Raw genomic sequence first — 20,349 nt, 5'->3', positions numbered from 1 at the left:
TATCTAAGTTTCATACATGCTATAAACATTATGATTATGCCTCGTATCTAACTTATGCTATGGCCATTTGATGCATTCATTAGCTAGACAATATATTAACTAGTCTACCCCTGTGAATCATGAATTACACTGCAATACCTGCTTTACAGCAGTGCCTTACCTGATTTCAGATTTTTCCATCAATTTGGAAAGATTTCCTAAATGAACATTCATATTTCCAGCTCCTTCATCCTGATCAAGTCTGAAGACAGTTTCCTGAGGGAGTCTGGAGAGATTCCTGAACAGTAAAGTAAAGCTTTAGAATCTCCCAATAAACGTGGAACACTCAAAGAACCTGGACTGAAAAGCATGATGAAATGTGTGTGAATATCGTCATTCAAACAAACCTGACAGCAGTAGTGTAGGAAAGCTCCCTCTCTCATTATTGCAGTTTTCAACTTCCCCCAAGATTGAAAAAGTAATGAAGTTAAGCACACGTAAAGCAACACATTTAGTTTAAAGTTATAAAATATTGAACAATAATGTGGCAGGTTCTTGCCCTAGATGAAGCATCTGCAGGAGTAGCTGCTGGATTTATTAGTTCAAATCAGAATGCACTATAGTACCTATAGTCAAACAGTAATTATTTTGAAGATTATGTACCGCAACCTTAAAACTGAAGAGGTAGAAATGAGGGACAAAGAAATGGCAGACAGACTTAATAATTATTTTGCACTAGTCTTCATAGTGGAAAGCACTAGCAGTATGCCGGAAATTCAAGAGTGAAAGGGGAGTTATTACTAATAGGGAGAAGGTGCTTGGAATGCTGAAAGGTCTGAAGGTGGCAAGTCACTTGGATAAATAGACTACACCCCAGGGTTTTGAAAGAGGTAGCAGAAGAGATTGTAGAGGTATTAGTAATGATCTTTCAAGAATCACTAGACTCTGGAAAATTGCAGAGGACAGGAAAATTGCAAATGTCATTACACTCTTCAAGAAGGGAAGACAAAAGAAAGGAAATTATATACCAGTTAGACTTATTTTAGTGGTCGAAAAGCTGTTGGAGTCTATTTTTAAGATTGTGATTTCAGGGTACTTGGAAGCACTTAATAAAATAGGCCAAAGTCAGCATGGTTTCCTAAAGGGGAAACTTTCCCTGGCAAATCAGTTGGAATTCTTGAGGAAATAACAAACAGGATAGACAAAGAAGAGTCAATTGATGTTGTTTACTTGGATTTTCAGGTCTTTGACAAGATGCTGCACATGAGGCTGCTTAACAAAATAAGAGCCCAAGATATTAAATGAAAGATACGAGCATGGATATAAGATTGGCTGACTGGCAGGAAGCAAAGAATGGGATTATTTATTAAGAGTAAACATAAAACATAGAAATCTACAGCACGTTACAGGCCCTTCAGCCCATAATGTTGTACTCACCACGTAACCTGCTCTAGAAACTGCCTAGAATTTCCCTACCATATAGCCCTCTATTTTTTAAGCTCCATTTACCTATCTGAGAGTCTCTTAAAAGACCTGAATGTATCCACCTCTACCACCGCCGCTGGCAGTGCATTCCACGCACCCAACACTCTGTGAAAAACTTACTTCTGACATACCCCTTGTAACTACTTCCAAGCACCTTAAAACTATGCCCCCTCGTGTTAGCCATTTTAGCCCTGAGGAAAAGTCTCTGGCTATCCATACAATCAATGCCTCTCATCATCTTATACACCGCTATCAGGTCACCTCTCAACCTCCGTCACTCCAAAGAGAAAAGGTCAAGTTCACTCAACTTAATTCTCGTAAGACATGCTATCCAATCCAGGCAACATCCTTGTAAGTCTCCTCTACACTCTTTCTATAGTATCCACATCCTTCCTGTACTGAGGTGACCAGCACTGAACACAGTACTCCAAGTAGGGTCCAACTACGGTCTTATATAGCTGTAACATTATCTCACGGCTCTTGAACTCAATCTCACAGTTGACGAAGGCCATCACACCATTTTAACAACACTGTCAACCTGCATAGCAGCTTTGAGTGTCTTATGGACACGAACCCCAAGATCTGCCTTCAAGTTTGATCTAGTGAAATTAATCACTTCACACTTATCTGGGTTGAACTCCATCTGCCACTTCTCAGCCCTGTTCTGCATGCAATCGAAGTCCCACTGTAGCCTCTGACAATCCTCCAGACTATCCACAACACCCCCAACCTTTGTGTCATCAGCAAACTTACTAATCCACCCTTCTACTTCATAATCCATGATCATTTATAAAAATCACAAAGAGGAGGGGTCCCAGGACAGACCCCTGCAGAACACCACTGATCACCATCCTCCATGAAGAATACGAACAATCTACAACCACCCTTTGCCTTCTGTAAACAAGCCAATTCTGAACTCACAAAGCAAGGTCTCCTTGGATCTCATGGCTCCTTACTTTCTGAATGAGCCTGGCACGGGGAACTTTATCAATGCCTTACTGAAATCCATATACACTACATCCACTGCTCTACCTTCATCAATGTGTTTTGTTACATCCTCAAAGAATTCAATCAGGCTTGTAAGGCACGACCAACCCTTGACAAAGCCATGCTGACTATCCCTAATCAGATTATGTCTCTTCAAATGCTCATAAATCCTGCCTCTCAGAATCTTCTCCAACAACCTGCCACAACTGAAGTAAGACTCACTGGTCTATAATTTCTTGGGTTATCTCTACTCCCTTTCTTGAACAAGGGAACAACATTTGCATCCTTCCAACCTTCTGGTACTTCGCCCATCCCTATTGATGATGCAAAGATCATCGCCAAATGCTCAGCAATCTCCTCCCTCACTTCCTGCAGTAGCCTGGGGTATATCTCGTGGAAAAGAGGGGTTCTTTTCTGCTTGGCTGCCTGTGACTAGTGGTGTTACACAATGTTGGGACCATTTATTTTCTACTGGGGGGGGGGGGTTAAATACCACCAGACTAGACATGCCCAAGCATCATCCCTGAAAATGGCACAGTTTGTCATTGAGATGTCGATTATAATTAATACCTGTACCCGGCTGGAAGCCTGAGGAGAGTTTATTCCTTTGCTTCATAAGTACTTACTTAAACCTTGCAACCTAAGCAACAAGTTTTCCAATACTGTGTACTGTTAGGGATTTTAAAATAGAAACATAATAATTTTGTACCATGGCCTCAAGTTCTTTCCAGTGGCTTAAATTTAAAAATTAATCTTGGAAATGCTGTGTTATATTCACATTAAGCAACAAGCTCCTAGCTTCAGTGCAAAAATTTGATCTAAAATGGTTAAGAAATATTTCATTCAAAGAAAGTTACAGATGTACATGACAAATACTGATCTAAATCGTTTTGTTGGATCTGCTATAATTCTTCTAAATTTATTAAAATTTAAAAACAGAGCTCTTACCGATCCAATGAACAGGTAATCAGCGAGGCGTTGATTTCAGTGACATAACCCGAGGACACAGCAAACAGCATTTTCTCCTGACCACTTACTACAACCCTGTCTCCAACTATTAATGCAGTTTTCGAAATGCACCCACTTTTTCGTGTGAACTGATGTTGATATTGTCCATCAGAAACAGTTTGTACACAACCACTCCGCACTAGATTAGCAACACAACAACCTTGCAATTCTCTATTGAAAGAAAACATTAGAATATCAATATACAGTGTCAAAATAATTATAATCATCTTGTTCTGAATCAAAGATAAATTAATATTACCACACTAACGTAGCACTTGTGTAAAATTTCCTTCATGCTTACTAATACAGAAGTTGATTGGTGCAATGCTAGCTAATGGACATTCAGATCATTACATCATCTTTACATTGTGGAAAATTTCCAACATGCTTTGCCAATAGAGAAGGGTTCCCTTTTTATAAAGACTTAAAAGGTTTCCTCGATTCAGAGGGGAACTGGATACAGCACAGGTAACTAGGAAGCAACCCCTACAGTTACTGCTTTAGGACAAAAATCAGACAAACTGGAATTGTGCTGGTCATGTTAGATTTTAATTCCGTAAGATTCGAGGGGTTACTCAACACCTTTGAAAATTTCCTAAGCAAAAATGCTCATTGAGTTAAAATTCCCAATCTTTAGTTCTCGCTTTTCCTGATATTGAAATTCAGGCTCGAAGGTCAATCCTGTGATTGGCAAGCCCTGGGGCAAAGTCCGAAGTTAATGGCCCGATGTCTGTAAGTCTGAGAGGCTGCCACTTCATTACGATTTTGAGACTTGCCATGTTATCAAAGATTCTAGCAAATTTTTACTGTGGAGAGCATTCTGACTGGTTACATCAGCGATATGGCAGCTCCAGTGCACAGAATCAAAACTGGCTGAAGACTCAGTCAGATCCATCATACACACCAGCCTCCCCACCATTAAGGACAACAAATTTCAGACATATTAAACGTGATCCTGACTGTGACATCTTTAAAAACAATGCTTCAAGAAGACAGCATCAATCATTAAGGACCTTTACCATCCGGGACATGCTCTCTTCTCATTACTAGCATCAGGAAGGAGATACAGGAGACCAAAGGTACACACTCAACATTTTAGGAATAGCTTCTTTCCCTCTGCAATTAGATTTCTGAATAGTCAATCAACACTACCTCGCTACTTTGCTTTTTTTGCACCTATTTATAAAATTTTCTTCTTGTAATTTATAGTTATTTTTTATGTGTTGTACTGTACTGCTGCTGCAAAACAACACATTTCACAACATACGTCGGTGGTAATAACCCTTATTCTGATTCTCGACTTTACCTGCACAATAGAAGCAACAAAAGACTCCACCAAACAGGATGGACAAAGAACCAACGTGCAAAAGACAACAATAAATAAACACACACACACACACACACAATAAATATCAAGAACATGAGATGAAGAGTCCTGGAAAGCGAGTCCATAGGTGGTGGGAACAGTTCAGCGATGGGGCGAATGAAGTTATCACCTCTGTTTCAAGAGCCAGGGGTAATAACTGTTTCGGAACCTGGAGGTGAGGGTCCTGAGCCGACTGTACCTTCTTCCTGATGGCAACAGTGAGAAGGCAGCATGACCTGGGTGGTGGGGGTCCTTGATAATGGATGCTGCTTTCCTGCAATGGTGGGGAGGGAACCTGTGATGGACTGGGCATTCATTTCTAGAGGAATAGAGTATAGGAGCAGGGATGTAATATTGAGGCTCTATAAGGCGCTGGTGAAACCTCACTTGGAGTACTGTGGGCAGTTTTGGTCTCCTTACTTAAGAAAGGATGTGCTGATGTTGGAGAGGGTACACAGAAGATTCACTAGAATGATTCTGGGAATGAGAGGGTTAACATATGAGGAACGTTTGTCCGCTCTTGGACTGTATTCCTTGGAGTTTAGAAGAATGAGGGGAGACCTCACAGAAACATTTCAAATGTTGAAAGGCATGGACAGAGTGGATGTGGCAAAGTTGTTTCCCATGATGGGGGAGTCTAGTATGAGAGGGCATGACTTAAGGATTGAAGGGCGCCCATTCAGAACAGAAATGCGAAGAAATTTTTTTAGTCAGAGGGTGGTGAATCTATGGAATTTGTTGCCACGGGCAGCAGTGGAGGCCAAGTCACTGGGTGTATTTAAGGCAGAGATTGATAGGTACCTGAGTAGCCAGGGCATCAAAGGTTATGGTGAGAAGGGGGAGTGGGACTAAATAGGAGAATGGATCAGCTCACGATAAAATGGCGGAGCAGACTCGATGGGCCGAATGGCCTACTTCTGCTCCTTTGTCTTATGGTCTTACGTCTACTACTTTTTGTAGGATTTTCCATTTAAGGACATTTTTGTTTCCATAACAGGCTGTGATGAAACCAGTCAATATTCTCACTACCACACATCTATAGAAGTTGGTCAAAATTTTAGATGTCATGCCAAATCTATCATTATTGCTGTCTGACTTGACCTTTCCCTTCTTTGCTTCAGAGTTGAGCATGGTGCCACTGACCCGTCTCCTGGTGCTATATCCAAACACGTATATCTATAAGTGAGAGCCACGACAACAGCAGAATCCTGCACTATCTGCCTTCTGTTCTTACTTCTCCTCATGGTCACCCATTCACCTATAGACTGCATCCGAAGTTTGACTACCTCAGTAAAACTCTACTCTCTAATCTATGTTCTGCTATCAATGTCCTCTAATCAGAGAAAAAGGATCATTTGTACAGCACAGAAATAGACCAATTGGCCCATCATCAATCAACCATTTACAGGAAAAATAACTAAACCTACTTTTTAAACACAAGAGATTCTGCAGATGCTGGAAATCCAGGGCAACACACACACACACAATGCTGAAGGAACTCAGCAGGTCAGGGAGCATCTATAGAAATGAATAAACAGTCAATGTTTCGGGCTGAGGTACTTCATCAGGACTGGAAAGCAAGGGGGAAGACGCCAGAATAAAAAGGTGAGGGGAGGGTAAGGAGAACAAGCTAGAAGGTGATAGTTGAAGCCAGGTGGGTGGGAAAGGTAAAGGGCTGGTGAAGAAGAAATCTAATAGGAAAGGAGAGTGGACCCTAGGAGAAAGAAGGAGGGACACCCGGGGGAGGTGAAAGGCAGGTGAGAAGATGTAAGCAGCCAGAGTGGGGAATAGAAAGAGGGAAGAGGGAGGAAGGAAGAAATTACTGGAAGGAGAAATCAACATTTATATCATCAGGCTGGAGGCCACCTAGACAGAATATGTGGTGTTGCTCCTCTACCCTGAAAGTGGCCACGTTGTGGCAAACGAGGAGGCCAAAGACTGACATGTTGAAACGGGGAATAGGAATAGGGATTAAAATGGTTGACCACCCAGAATTTCCACTTCTGGCAGGTAGAGCAGAAGTGCTCAATAAAGTGGTTCCCCCAATATATGCTGGGTCTCACTAATGCAGAGGAGGCTACATTGAGAGCACCAGAAACAATAGATAACCCCAACAGATTTGCAGGTGAAGTGTTGCTTTACTTGGAAGGTCTGTTTGGGACCCTGACCCTGAAGGGAGGAGATGAATGGACAGGCATAGCATTTCTGTCATTTGCAGGGATTTGTGCCAGTAGGGAGATTACTGGGAAGGTACGAAAGGACAAGGAAATCACAGAGGTAGCAAAGCTTGCAGAATGCAGAGAATGGGGGGAGGGAGGGGTAAGAGGTAAGCATGTGTTTAGTGGTAGGGTCCTGGTGAAGATGGCAGAAATTACAGAGGATAATGTGTTGGATGCAGAGGCTCATGGAGTGGGAGGTGAGGACAGGAGGAACTCTATCCTTATTCAGACAGCGGGAAGATGGGGTGAGCACAGACGTCTGGGATATGGAAGAGCTGCGGGTGAGGGCAGCATCAACGATGGAGGAAGGGAAACACCATTCTTTAAAAGAGGACATAGAAGGGAAAGCTTCATGCTGGGAACAGATGCAGAAGAGACAAAGGAACTGAAAACAAGGAATAGCATTTTTACAGAAGACAGGGTGGGGAGCGGTATGGTCAAGATAGCGGTGGGAATCGGTAGGTTTATAAAAGATGCTGGTAGACAGTTTGTTTCCAGAGATGGAGGCAGAGAAATCGAGAAAGGGGAGCGAGATGTCAGAAATGGATCAAGTGAAGTTAAGGGCAGGGTGGAAGTTGGAAGCAAAGTTGATGAAATTGATGAGCTCAGTATGGGTGCAGGAAACAACATCAGTGCAGTCATCATTGAGTTGAGGAGCATGGGAAGGCTTGAACATGGACTGTTTCATGTAATCAATGAAAAGGCAGCCATAGCTGGGGCCCATGTGGCTGCCCATGGCTACACCTTGAGCTTGGAGAAAGTGGAAGGAGCTGAAAGAGAAATTTTTGAGAGTAATGAGCAATTCTGCCAGACACAGGAGGGTGGTAATGGAGGAGAACTGATTGGATCTTTTGATGAGACCAGACATAAGTTGGGGGACCATTTTGTTAAGCACCCCTGATTCATCTGCCAAAACCAAAATTTCCCCGTGGCCAAACATTTTAAATCTTATCCCCATTCCTGTTCTGGCATGACAGTCCATGGCCTCCTCTTTTGCCACAATGAGGCCACTGTCAGGGTGGAGGAGCACCACCTCATATCCCGTCTAGGTAGCCTCCAACCAGATGGCTTGAACATCAATTTCTCCTTCTGGTAATTTTTTCCCCCAGCCCCTCTTCCCTCTTCTTTTCCCCATCTCTGGCCTCTTACCTCTTCTCCTCATCTGCCTATCACCTCCCCCATACCCCTCCTTCCCTTTTCCTATAGTCCACTCTCCTCTCCTATCAGATTCCTTCTTCTCCAGCTATTTACCTTTCCCACCCACCTGGCTTCACCTATCACCTTCTAGCTTGCCCTCGTTCTCCTTCTCCCACCTTTTTATTCTGGAGTCTTCCCATTTCCTTTCCAGTTCCAATGGTCTCAGGCCGAAACGTTGACTGCTTATCCATTTCTACAGCTGCTGACTCCCACTTTTTGTTTACTTTCCCCATACTGCCACCAATTTCTCCCAGATTTTACCACTTAGCTACATACTAGGCACAGTTTAAAGGTGGCCAATTACCCTACCAATTCACGTCTCTGGGATTTGGGATGAAACTAAAACACTTAGAGAAAACCCACGCAGTTATAGGGAGAACTTGGAAGCTCTACATATCTCAGGCCAGGACTGAATCCAGGTCACTGGAGAAATGAGCTCTGCTCTAGAAGGCTGCCCGATCCTTCATTGCCCAGAAAGGCTTTTAAAAAAGTAAGGGCCGAGATTGGGATACAAATATTGAGTCCACAGGAAAACATCAATGCCACAAGGAAAGAGAATTTTAAGTTGCTGAGAAAGATACTGCCATACCTCCATGCACCCCATTTTTGGAGAACATCCACTTGACACTAAATATATAGCTCACAGAATGTGCCATCACAGGTAGACAGGATAGTAATGAAGGTGCTTCACACAGTGGTCTTCATCAATCAGTCCAATGAAGGAGGTAAAGGAATCTTAGGTCCCACGCCACCAGGTTTAGGAACAGCTATTACCGTACAATCATCAGGCTCCGGAACCAGTGAGGATAACTTTGTTCACCCCAACACTGAACTGATTCCACAACTTATGGACTCACTTTCAAGGATCTACAGCTCAAGTTCTCAATATTTATTTATTTGTATTTGCACAATAGCTGTTTTCCTGTCTCTGTTTGTATTTCATGAAATATTTTCCATTCCTTCTTTGTATTTACTGTGAATCTCTGCAAGAGAATGAATCTCAGGGTAGAAAATGGTGACATATATGCACTTCGATAATAAATTTACTTTGAACATTGTGTTGCAGACGTACAAGATGTTGAGACCACACTTGGAGTTTTGTGTAGTCTTGGTCTCCTTGTTATAGGAAAGACAGCATCAAAATGGACAATAAACTAGAGCCGATAGATTGACAAGATGCTGCCCGCTGAACGGCCTGGCTAGGCATTCATTCCTTGGAAAATAGGAGACTGAGAGGTTAGCAGAGATGTATTAAAAAAATCATGAGGGGTATAGGTAGAGAATATGCACATTGCCTTTCTTCCCAGGGAAGGAGAACAAAAAATTAGAGGGCATAGCTTTAAGGTGAGAGTGACAGATTTGAAAGGGATCTGAGGGGCATCTTCTCCTTCATACTGAAGGAGGTGTGTACATGGAATGAGCTTTGACTCTTTGACAGTTAAATCGTGAAGTCAGCATACAAATCAGAGAAAACCTTCGCTATGTCACACCCTAAAATTTCAAAATGCTTGAACATTACTTTTGCTCCAAAGTATTGTATCTCCTTCATCCTTCCCACAGAGCTCATACATTCTAACTCACCTGCTTTCTGCAGAGTGCATCCAGATGTTTTTGGACCCTCCCTTGCTGTCAATTGCATGTGCCTCCAGAACACAGAGGAGGTACCAGTGCCTAAAGTACTGCAGATGCATAGGTTCCAAGTGCTGAACTTCCTGCTGCAGAATCGGTCTCACATCTGCGGGCACAAAATATTCCTCCATTTCTTGTTCCACTGCCCTGTAGAATAACAATAAATTGAACTTGTAATCAATGCCTTATTCACAGATGCCTGCAGCATTTGTTCCATCATTTCTGTTTTCTGTATACTGCACATTCACCATCCTTGAAATTTCATTGTTTCAGTTAGCTTGTAGGTTGAGTTAGCATTCATCTTAAGAGGACTAGAATATGAAAGCACGGATGAATTGCTGACACTTTAAAAAGCATTGGTCAGACTGCCTTTGAATTTTTCACAGCAGTTTTGGCCCCTCAACTGATAAAATTGTGCTGGTGTTGGAATGGATCTGGAGGAGGTTCACGAGAATGATCCCAGGAATGAAAGGGTTAACATATGAGGAGCATTTGATGGCTTTGAGCCTGTACTTGCTGGACTTTGGAAGAATGAAGGAAATCTAATTGAAATGTATCAGATAATGAAAGGATGGACGTGGAAAGGATGTTTCCTTGAGTGGGAGAGGCTAGGACCAGAGGGCACAGCCTCAGAATACAAGGATGTCCCTTTAGAAAGAGACGAGGAAGAAATTCTTTAGCAAGAGGCTGGGGAATCTGTGGAATTCTTTGCCACAGACAACTGTGGCGGCCAAGTCATTTGGATATATTTAAAGAGGAGGTTGATAGGTTCTTGATTTTTAGGGGTGACAAAGGTAATGGGGAAAGGCAAGAGAATCAATGGAGTTGAGAGGGATAATACAACAACCATAATCAAAAGGAAGAGCAGACTCAATGGGCCAAATGGCCTAATTTTGCTCCTATGTCTTATGGTCTTAATGGGATTAGTGCCAATAGGGAAAAATGGCAACAACAGAGTGGGCATTTTATACTGTACAGTTCTGTAACTAAGATGACACAATTATGGCTCAGTACATGGCAACCTCATCTTAAGAGTCACAAGTTTGAGTTTAAGAGTGCCACAGTAGTGTAGCAGTTAGCACGATACAACTACAGCTCAGGATGTCAGAGTTCGGAGTTCAAGTCCAACAGCATCTGTAAGGAGTTTGTATGTTCTCCTCATGACCACGTGGATTTCCTCTGGACACTCCGGTTTCCTCCCACAGTCCATCGACATGCCTCAATGACCATTGTCCAGTGAAACTTACATCTACTGTGATGAAGTTCTCTGAGATGTTGGTAATGAAGCATTTCATCTCCTGCCTGAGGAGCGATTTGGATCCACTACAATTTTCCTACGGTCAGAACAGGTCAACAGCAGATGGTATTTCATTGGCTCTTCACTCAGCACTGGAACATCAGGACGATAAAGATGCATACATCAGGATGCTCTTCATTGGCTACAGCTCTGCATTCAATACCATCATTCCCTCAAAACTAATAAATAAGCTCCAAGACCTTGGCCTCAATACTTCCTTATGCAACTGGATCCTCAATTTCCTCACTTGCAGATCCAATCAATCCACAATCACCATCAGCACAGGTGCACCACAAGGCTGTGTGCTTAGCCTCTGCTCTACTTGTTTTAAACTTTTGACTATGAGGTTAAGTACAGCTCCAATGCCATATTTAGGTTTCCTGACGACACCAATATTGTTAGTCAAATCAAAGGCAATGACGAATCAGCAGATGGGGAGGAGATTGAAAATCTGGCTGAATGATACCATAGCAACAACCTCTCACTCAATGTCAGCAAAACCAAAGAGCTGATTATTGACCACAGGAAGAGGAAACCGGAGGTCCTTGAGCCAGTCCTCATCAAGGGAGCAGAGGTGGAGAGGGTCAGTAATTTTAAATTCCTCAGTATTATCATTTCAAAGTATCTGTCCTGTGTCCAGCACGTAAGTGCCATTACTACAAAAGCACAGTAGTGCCTCTAATTTCTTAGAAGTTTGCAAAGATTCAGAATGTCATCTAAAAGTTTGACAAACTTCTATGGATGCATGGTGGAGAGTGTACTGACTGGCTGCATCAGGATCTGGTATGGAAACACCAATGCCTTTGAATGGAAAAGCCTACAAAAGGTAATGGTGCAGCTCGCTCTATCACAGGCAAAGCCCTTTGTACCCCATTGAGCACATCTACAAGGAAAGCTGTCTCAAGAAAGCAGCATCCATCATTAAGGACTCCCACCATCCAGGCCATGCACTCTTCTCGCTACTGCCATCAGGAAGGAGGTACAGGAGCTTTAGGTCTCACACCACCAGATTCAGGAACACTTATTACCCCTCAACCATCAGGTTCCTGAACCAGAGTGGATAATTTTATCCACCCAAACCTACAACCTATGGACTCACTTTCAAGGACTCTACAACTCAGGTTCTCAATATTACCTATTTACCTAATATTATTATTTTGCTTTTCTTTTTGTATTTGCACAATTTGTCATCTTTTGCACATTGATTGTTTGTCCATCTTTGTTTGCGTGTAGTTTTTTTCCATTGATTCTATTGTTTCTTTGTATTTACTGTGACTAGCCATAAGAAAATGAATTTCATGGTAGTATATTCTGACATACACATATGCACTTTGATAATAAATTTACTTTGAACTTTAAATTCGAGCCTGAGCCAACTATCAAACATCAAATTTATACTAATGCTGTGCTAATCCTATTTTGTTCTCTCCACTTCCCCTCAACCCCTCACAGATTCTACCACTTACCTACACACAAGGGGCAATTTGCAATGGCCAATTAACTATCTAACTTGCATATCTTGGGGATGTGGGAGGGAACCGGAGCGCCCAGAGGAAATCCACACAGTCACAGGGAGAACATGCAAACTTGGCAGACAGTGCAGCTGCTCAGGATTGAACCCAGGTTGATGAAGCAACAAGGTTATGCTCTACTAGCTGTGTCACGTGTGCCATCTAGTACAAATATAGCAATCATACCTCACTGCCATCACCCAATTAATTTGTAAAAATGGTAAAAAGCTCAAGTTTCAGTACTGCTTAACTGTGGCAGGACTCAGTACAACTTTCCAAACAGAAAAAGATCCTTTTATGCCTACTCACTATTTCCCGCTAGCTCCCGATCTTGTATCCACACCAATGTCACCTCCAATGTTACAAGCTTTAATACTTGCAATAACCCTTCATGAAGAATGTATCAAATCCTCCGCAAATCTTGGGACATCCAATGATTTCCCGTTTAAATACAATGCATAATACTTCTTCAAAGGACTCTAATAAGCTGGTCAAATATGGATTGCCTTCTGCAAAACCACATTGACTTTGCAGCCACAAGTGATTGCAGCAGCGGGACTTACAGTCTCTTGAATATTTGCACCATGTTGTCTCTGCCCAATTATCCTCATATTTCAGGGCATCCTGCTATAACATTGTTCTGACATTTTCCTCATGGTCTATTTTAAGATAATTGGCTTATACACTCAATGACTACTTTTTCTGGGTACACCTGCTCATTAATGCAAATATCTAATCAGCCAATCATGTGGCTAAAACTGAATGCATGGTCAAGAGATGTGATCTAAGTGACTCTGACTATGGATGGATTGTTAATGCCAGACAGTATTTCAGTATCTCAGAAAATGCCGATCTCCTTGAATTTTCATGCACAACAGTCTCTAGAGTTTTCAGAGAATGAAAAACAAAACATACTCAGTCAGTGGGTGAAAACACCTTCATAATCAGAGAGGTCAGAGGAGAATGGCCAGGCTGGTTCAAGCATACAGGAAGGTGACAATAACTCAAATAACCACGTGTTACGACAGTGGTGTGCAGAAGAGCGTCTCTGAACTTTGAAGTGCATGGGCTACAGCAGCAGAGCACTGACAGGTTCTCAGTCTACTTTCCTGCTTTCTACCTTTTTTTGGAATAAAGAAATAACTTTTGTTATTTTCAGTTTAATGGAAACTTCCTCAAACCCAGCGAACATAGAAAAATTAAAATCAATGCATGAAAAATCAAAACCAAAATACACATGCCAGAAATCTGAAATATAAACTCAAATGTTACAAACAGTAGGTCAGGCACCATCTGCAGAAAGAAACAGGTTTAAATTTTCTTCCAGCTCAAAGACGGCATGAATATCAAATATCTCACCCAGCCATATATTTCAAGACCCTTGCATGAAGTCCATCAGGGCCTAGAGACTCGACAGCTTGGAACTCCAGCAATTTACTCACTACCACTGCCCTGGTGATCGTAATTTTCATTTTTTTCTATCCCTTCCAGTTCCAGATCTACAGCAATTACTAGGATATTACTTGCAACCTCTTTGTGAAGACTGTCACAAAATCATGTTTAATTTACTCCATCAGCAAATACACTTCAAAGCATAATAATCTCTATTGATGTACTTAAGGAAGTCAAGGCATCATGAGGGCTGCACATATATGCAATCCTTCCTTTTCCTTTCAAGACCCCATATTACACAAACTCTTTCAAATGCTACTCTGCAACCTCCCATCGTAGCCTCCAGACACATTCCATTCTTCAGCACTCAAATAATTGGACAGTCTCTTGGGTTTTTAGGAATCACCCACTTGGTCTCCCTTTTCCCATCATTACACACATCTTCACATTTTGAACTTGCTGGCATTTTCTGATACGACCCCACGGACAGGACATACCTGCTGTATAAAGCGCAATTACGTCGCTGTGAGCAGAAGGTGCAAGCCTGTTTGTCACTGATGACTGGAGGTAACGGGGCAGGGTAACAGGTTTTCTTCTGCTCTGTCCATACTATGCCATTCATCAAATAGAAAGCCAGCTGATTCCTTAGCTTCAACAATTCTAGATAAAGAACAAAACAGGAACAGCTTTAGGTAAAATACAAAAGCAAATGTTGTGGATGCTGGAAATCTAAAGGAGAAACAGAAGACGTTACATTTTTGTATTGCCTTACTTTCGTCTTTTCAGTCCTCTTGCAATATTCCCTTTAACACTTTCCCCTTTGTTCTCCCCTCCCGTATTCCCTTTCCTGAAGCTCTAGTCCTATTTCCTCCATCGTTTCCCAGTTCTGATACAAGGTCATTTACTTGAAATGTTAACTCTTTCCACCAATATTGCCTGGTATACTTAATATTACCAATATTATGTTTTCATTTAACCTGCAAAAAAAAAACCATACCAGGTTGTGATGCACCCTAGAAGAATGCTTTCTACAGTGCATCTATAAAAATTAGTGAGGGTTTTCGGGGACAGGCCAAATTTCTTTAGCTTTCTCAGGAAGTAAAGGCACTGGTGGGCCTTCTTGGCAGTGGACTCTGCTTGGTTGGACCAAGTCAGGTCATTTGTGATATTTTGTAAGGGACTATGATTTCAAAGTGCGGACTTGGGCAAGAAAGACAAATGGAGATCAGGCAAGGTTTCTTCCCTCCTTCTTAATAGAAAGGACTGCTGACAAAGGACATGAACACTAAATATTCTCCTCCTACAGTTTGTGGGAGATCAGGAACATTTCTAATGTCCATGATGAGTATCCTGTTGGAAGTGCGTTCAACTACAGCTACTGTCAGACTGCACAGAGCAATTGGACTTGCTAGGGAGTATCAAGGATGTGGAAAATATGCGAGATAACACATTTAGTGAATTGGGCACACCAAAGGAACCGAAAGGAAGGAGATGAGAGAGCACCACACAAAAAAAACATTTAAGGGGAAGCAAATAGCGCAAGGGTTCAGCTAATAATCTCTCAAAAGGAAATCAGCACCTTGGAAGCAGTAACAACATTCTATAAGTTTCAAGGTAGTTATAGAAAGGAATGAGTTTGGTCCTCAAGTTAGGGTCCTAAATTGGGGAAGGGTAATTGAACAAGAGAGGACTTAGGCAAAGGATAGATTGGGAGCAGATGCTTGTGAGAAAAACTACACCTGACAAATAGAACTTTTTTTTATATAGAAGAAGAGTACAGTATATGACATTTATTTTACAATAAACATCTAACTTTACTAAAATTTTCAAATGCTATTTCTGGTGTTTGGAAATCATGTTGTGAGTTCCCTACACTACAATACTTTCAAAAAAATACCGAATTAGCTATCATCTTGAAAGGCCAGCACAATGGTAGAGCAGCTGCCTCACAGAATCCCAAGTTCAATCAGACCTCAGGTGCACTTTGTGTGGAGTTTGCCCCGTAACCCCATGGATTTCCTTCCACATCCCAAAGACAGATTAGTTGGTAGTTCAATTGACACTGAGTTGATCCTTGTGTAAGTAGAATTTAGAGGCTGAAGAGAACGTGGGTGGAATAAATGCAACAAGGATCCTATGGGACAGAGGGCTTGTCTCTACAGTGCCTTATAAAACTACTTAGCCCCCAATTGTTTGTTCACATAAGTGAGTGTTACAACCATGAATTTTGATCAATTTAACTGAGAATTTTTATTTGTGAATCACGTGATCCTTTTTTCCCCACACTAAAGCCCAAAAAACAGGGAAATTTTTAAAGCATGAGAAACTAAAAATTCCAAACCTGAAATGTCAGCAGTTCAAAAGTATTCATACCCCTTTGCTCAGTACTGCCAGAGATGTCTGATAGGGTCAGACTTTGACTAGAGCTATCAAGAACATCAATTTTCTTCATTTGAAGTCACTCCATGATTCTCTGGCAGTGTGCTCTGGGTCATTATCGTTCTGAAAGATTAACTTCCTCCCCAGTTTAAGTTTTCTGGCAGAAGCTGGCAGGTTTTTAATCCAGGATCTCTCTGTATTTAGCAGCACTTATCTTCCCATCAATTCTGACCAGATTTCCAGTCCCTGCTGTTGAAAATCACTCCATAGCATGATGCTTCCTCCACCATGCTTTACAATAGGGGTGATGTTACCTGGCTGATGTGCAGTGTTAAGATTTATGCCACACGTACTGCTTAGTGTTGAGGTCAAAAAGTTCCACTTTAATTTCATCCAACCACAAGGCCTTCTTTCACATCTTTACAGGATTTTCTAAGTGACGCTTTGCAAATTCTTTACAGGCAAGGATATGCTCTTTTTTAACCAGACCTGCTTCTTTGCCACTTTCCCATAAATACACATTTTGTGCAAAACCTTAGAGATTGTGGAGCCATGAACTTCATCTCCAGTTGCAGCCACCGACTTCTGCAGCTCACTCAGAGGAAATCTGCAGATGCTGGAAATCCAAGCAACACACACAAAATGCAGGAGGAACTTAACAGGCCTGGCAGCATCTATGGAAAAAAAGTACAGTCGACATTTCGGGTCGAGACCCTTCAGCAGGACTAGAGAAAAAAAGACGGGGAGTAGATTTAACTGCCTGGCCTGCTAAGTTCATCCAGCATTTTACGTGTCAACTGCTGGCATTACAGTAGCCTCTCTTACTAGTTGCCATTCTTCTCTGGCAACTAAGCTTAGAGGAGCAGCCTGACCCAAGCAACGCGGTTGTAATCTCATATTTTTCCCCACTATTTCACAATGCATTGCACTGAGCTCTGAGGTATGTTCAGTGCTTTTGAGATGGTGTTGTACCCTTCCCAAGATCTGTGCTTCTCTATTATCATTTCTCTTACTTGTCCTGAATGCTCTTTTGACTTCAATTTGGTTTGGTCTGTTGAAGATCTACCACACTGTTGGATCTTACAGAGAGAGGACTTATTTATTCCTATTAATTATTTGAAAACAGGTAATCCTCCAATTTTCTACATCAACAAATTGGGCAAGTTGGTAAGGTAATATATTGCACCTGAGGAAAGATATTGTAGCAATTACAAAGGGAATGAGTATCTTTTTGCCTCATTATTTTGGTTTTTAATTTTTAGTAAATTGTTAAGAGGTTTTGGAATTTTTCTTTTGGTTTGAAATGATGCACATTGTTTTGTAGGTTGGCTCAAAAAAATCATACTTCAATATGTTTTAAATTTCAAAAATGAGACAGTAAAATGTGAAAATATTTGTGGGGGCCCAATACTTTTTAAAGGCACTATATAAGGCAGGAAACAAAGGCCAGTGGTGGGAGAATGTTTTCCTGACTGGAAGTCTGTGATGAGTGATGAATCTTAGCGATCAGTGCAGGAGCTTCTGCCATTTCTTACATATACTAACAACTTTAATGTGAATGCCAAAGAGATGATTAGTAAGTTTGCAGATTACATGAAAACTGGTGGTATTGTGGATAGCAAGCAAGGTTGTCCAAGGTTAAGCAGGATAAGGATCAACTGGTAAATTGGGTACATTGCTGGCAGGTGGAATTTAATCTCAGAAGAAGCAGCATATAAATCTATTGTCGTTTGCACATCTTTACAGAAATAGTGCACCACTGCAACAGGAAGACAGGGCGAGAATCTTCTTATGAAACTGCCTATTAAGTGCTTACAAACTCAAAAGCTGTCATTTCAGCGAAAAGGCCAGCATTGATACAACTCCAAATAGGAAAGGCAAGCTAAATCAGATATCTTACCCCTATCTGATTATTTCATTCTCAAACTCATGAATGTCAAGGTTATTATTGTGGTCCAACTCTTGCCTTGGTGTCAGACTCACAGACACAAAACTGCCTTATACATTTCCCAATGAATAATTAGTTCTTTCAAGATAATTTGTTTGAAATGGCCACATTGACAGTTTTACCCCTTTTTCTCTTTTGATTATCGTAAAGTTTATCTTAAAGGTTATCGCAATGTATTCGGCCATATTTATTCTAGATTTATGTGTGCCTTGCCAACTGGTCAGAATTAAATTGTGAGAATGTATTTGTTGATCTACTAGCCCAATCCTGCGTCCCTCGTCCCACATCTAATGAGTACACATTATCTTCAAAAAGATGTGGGTGGTAGCGTAGCAGTTAGTGTAATGCTGTTACAGCACCAGAGAACTGGGATCAATTCCCACCACTGCCTGTAAGCAGTCTGAATGTTCTTTCTATGACCACACAGATTTCCTCTAAGTACTCTGATTTCCTCCCACAATACACAGGGTTAGCAGGTTAATTGGCTCTGACTGGACTGGTGATGGCCAACATGGCAGAGCATTTCACCATGTGACAAAAACTGAGCATGAGTCATATGCATTTTGTAAGTTTTTGATACCTCTCCTGTCCATATGATTGCCTGGTACTGGATACATGGCACCGGTCTTGAGGTAGAGCAGAAATCCAGCCTCGGGATCTTCCCTGAGCTCTTGGCTCAACAAAGTGTACAGAATAACCTAGAGGAAAGGAGCATTTGCACATGTAGTTTTAGATGAACCAACTTAAACAAGTTTTAAAACCAAGTTTTATTTACTGCTTGAACATCACAACATCAATTTGCCTACCTAAATAAGTACAGTCACACACACAAAATGCCGAAGGAACTCAGCAGGTCAGGTAACATCTATAGAGGAAGATGAACCGTTTGAGGCTGAGACCTTTCATGAGGACTGGAAAGGAAATGGGCAGAAGACAGAGAAAAAAAGTGGGGGGAGGATTACAACCAGCAGGGGAGAGGGGGAGGGGGAATAAAAACTAATGATGTGAGAAGCTGGGAGGTGATAGGACATAGAGGAAAAGAGCTCATGGGGGATTTTAATACGCAAGTAGATTGGGAAAATCAGGTTGGAGCTGGACCCCAAGAGAAGGGATTTGTAGAGTACCTATGAGATGGCTTTATAGAGCAACTTGTGGTTGAACTCACTAGGGAAGACGCAATTCTGCATTAGGTGTTGTGTGATGAACCAGTTATGATTAGGGAGCTTAAGGTAAAGGAACCCTTTGGAAGCAGAGATGATATTAGGGTAGAATTCACCCTGCAGTTTGAGAGGGAGAAGTTAAAATCAGCTGTATCAATATTACAGTGAAGTGAAGGGAATTACAGAGACATGAGAGAGGAGCTGGCCAAAGCTGATTGGAAGGCCACACTAGCACGGATGACAGCAGAACAGCAATGGCAGGAGATTCTGGAGCAATTCACAAGACGCAGGAAAGATACATCCCAAAGAAGTAGTATTCTAAAGAGAGGATGAGGCAACCGTAACTGACAAAAGGAAGTCAAGACAGCATAAAAGCAAGAAAGGGCATATAATATAGCAAAAATTAGTGGGAAGTGAACAGTATTAGGAACTTTCATAAACAAATAGAAAGCATTAAGGAGAAAAGATGAAACATGAGTCTAAGCTAGCCAATAATATAGAAAGGGTAACTAAAATGTTTTCAGATACATGAAGAGTGAAAAAGCAGTCTGTGTGGATATCGGACCACTGAAAATGATGCTCAAGGTAGTAATGAGGGATAAGGACATGGCAGATGAACTTAAAAAGTATTTTGCATCCATCTTCACTGACACACACCAGCAGTATGTCTGAAATTCAAGAGCATCAGGGGCAGAAGTGAGTGTAGTTGCTATTACTAAGGTGGTGGTGTTTGGGAAGCTGAAGGGTCTGACGATAGACAAGTCACATGGAACCACATCCCAGTGTTCTGAA

At 41.6% G+C, this 20,349-nt stretch overlaps 1 protein-coding gene across 1 annotated transcript in view; it reads right to left on the bottom strand.

Moving 5' to 3' along the window:
• The window catches only part of dna2 (DNA replication helicase/nuclease 2), a 76,328-nt gene that overhangs the window by 19,964 nt on the left and 36,015 nt on the right, over positions 1-20,349 (bottom strand). The window contains exons 8-12 of the mRNA XM_072239120.1: positions 18,978-19,095; positions 14,568-14,730; positions 9,823-10,017; positions 3,400-3,630; positions 161-277 (exon numbers count right to left, since the gene is read on the bottom strand). Coding sequence (XP_072095221.1) covers positions 161-277; positions 3,400-3,630; positions 9,823-10,017; positions 14,568-14,730; positions 18,978-19,095 — 824 coding nt within the window. The remainder of the gene's footprint in view (positions 1-160; positions 278-3,399; positions 3,631-9,822; positions 10,018-14,567; positions 14,731-18,977; positions 19,096-20,349) is intronic.

The sequence above is a fragment of the Mobula birostris genome, chromosome 21 (genome assembly GCF_030028105.1).
Source record: "Mobula birostris isolate sMobBir1 chromosome 21, sMobBir1.hap1, whole genome shotgun sequence".
NCBI classification, from domain to species: domain Eukaryota; kingdom Metazoa; phylum Chordata; class Chondrichthyes; order Myliobatiformes; family Myliobatidae; genus Mobula; species Mobula birostris.
This window is presented reverse-complemented; position numbering and strand designations above follow the sequence as displayed.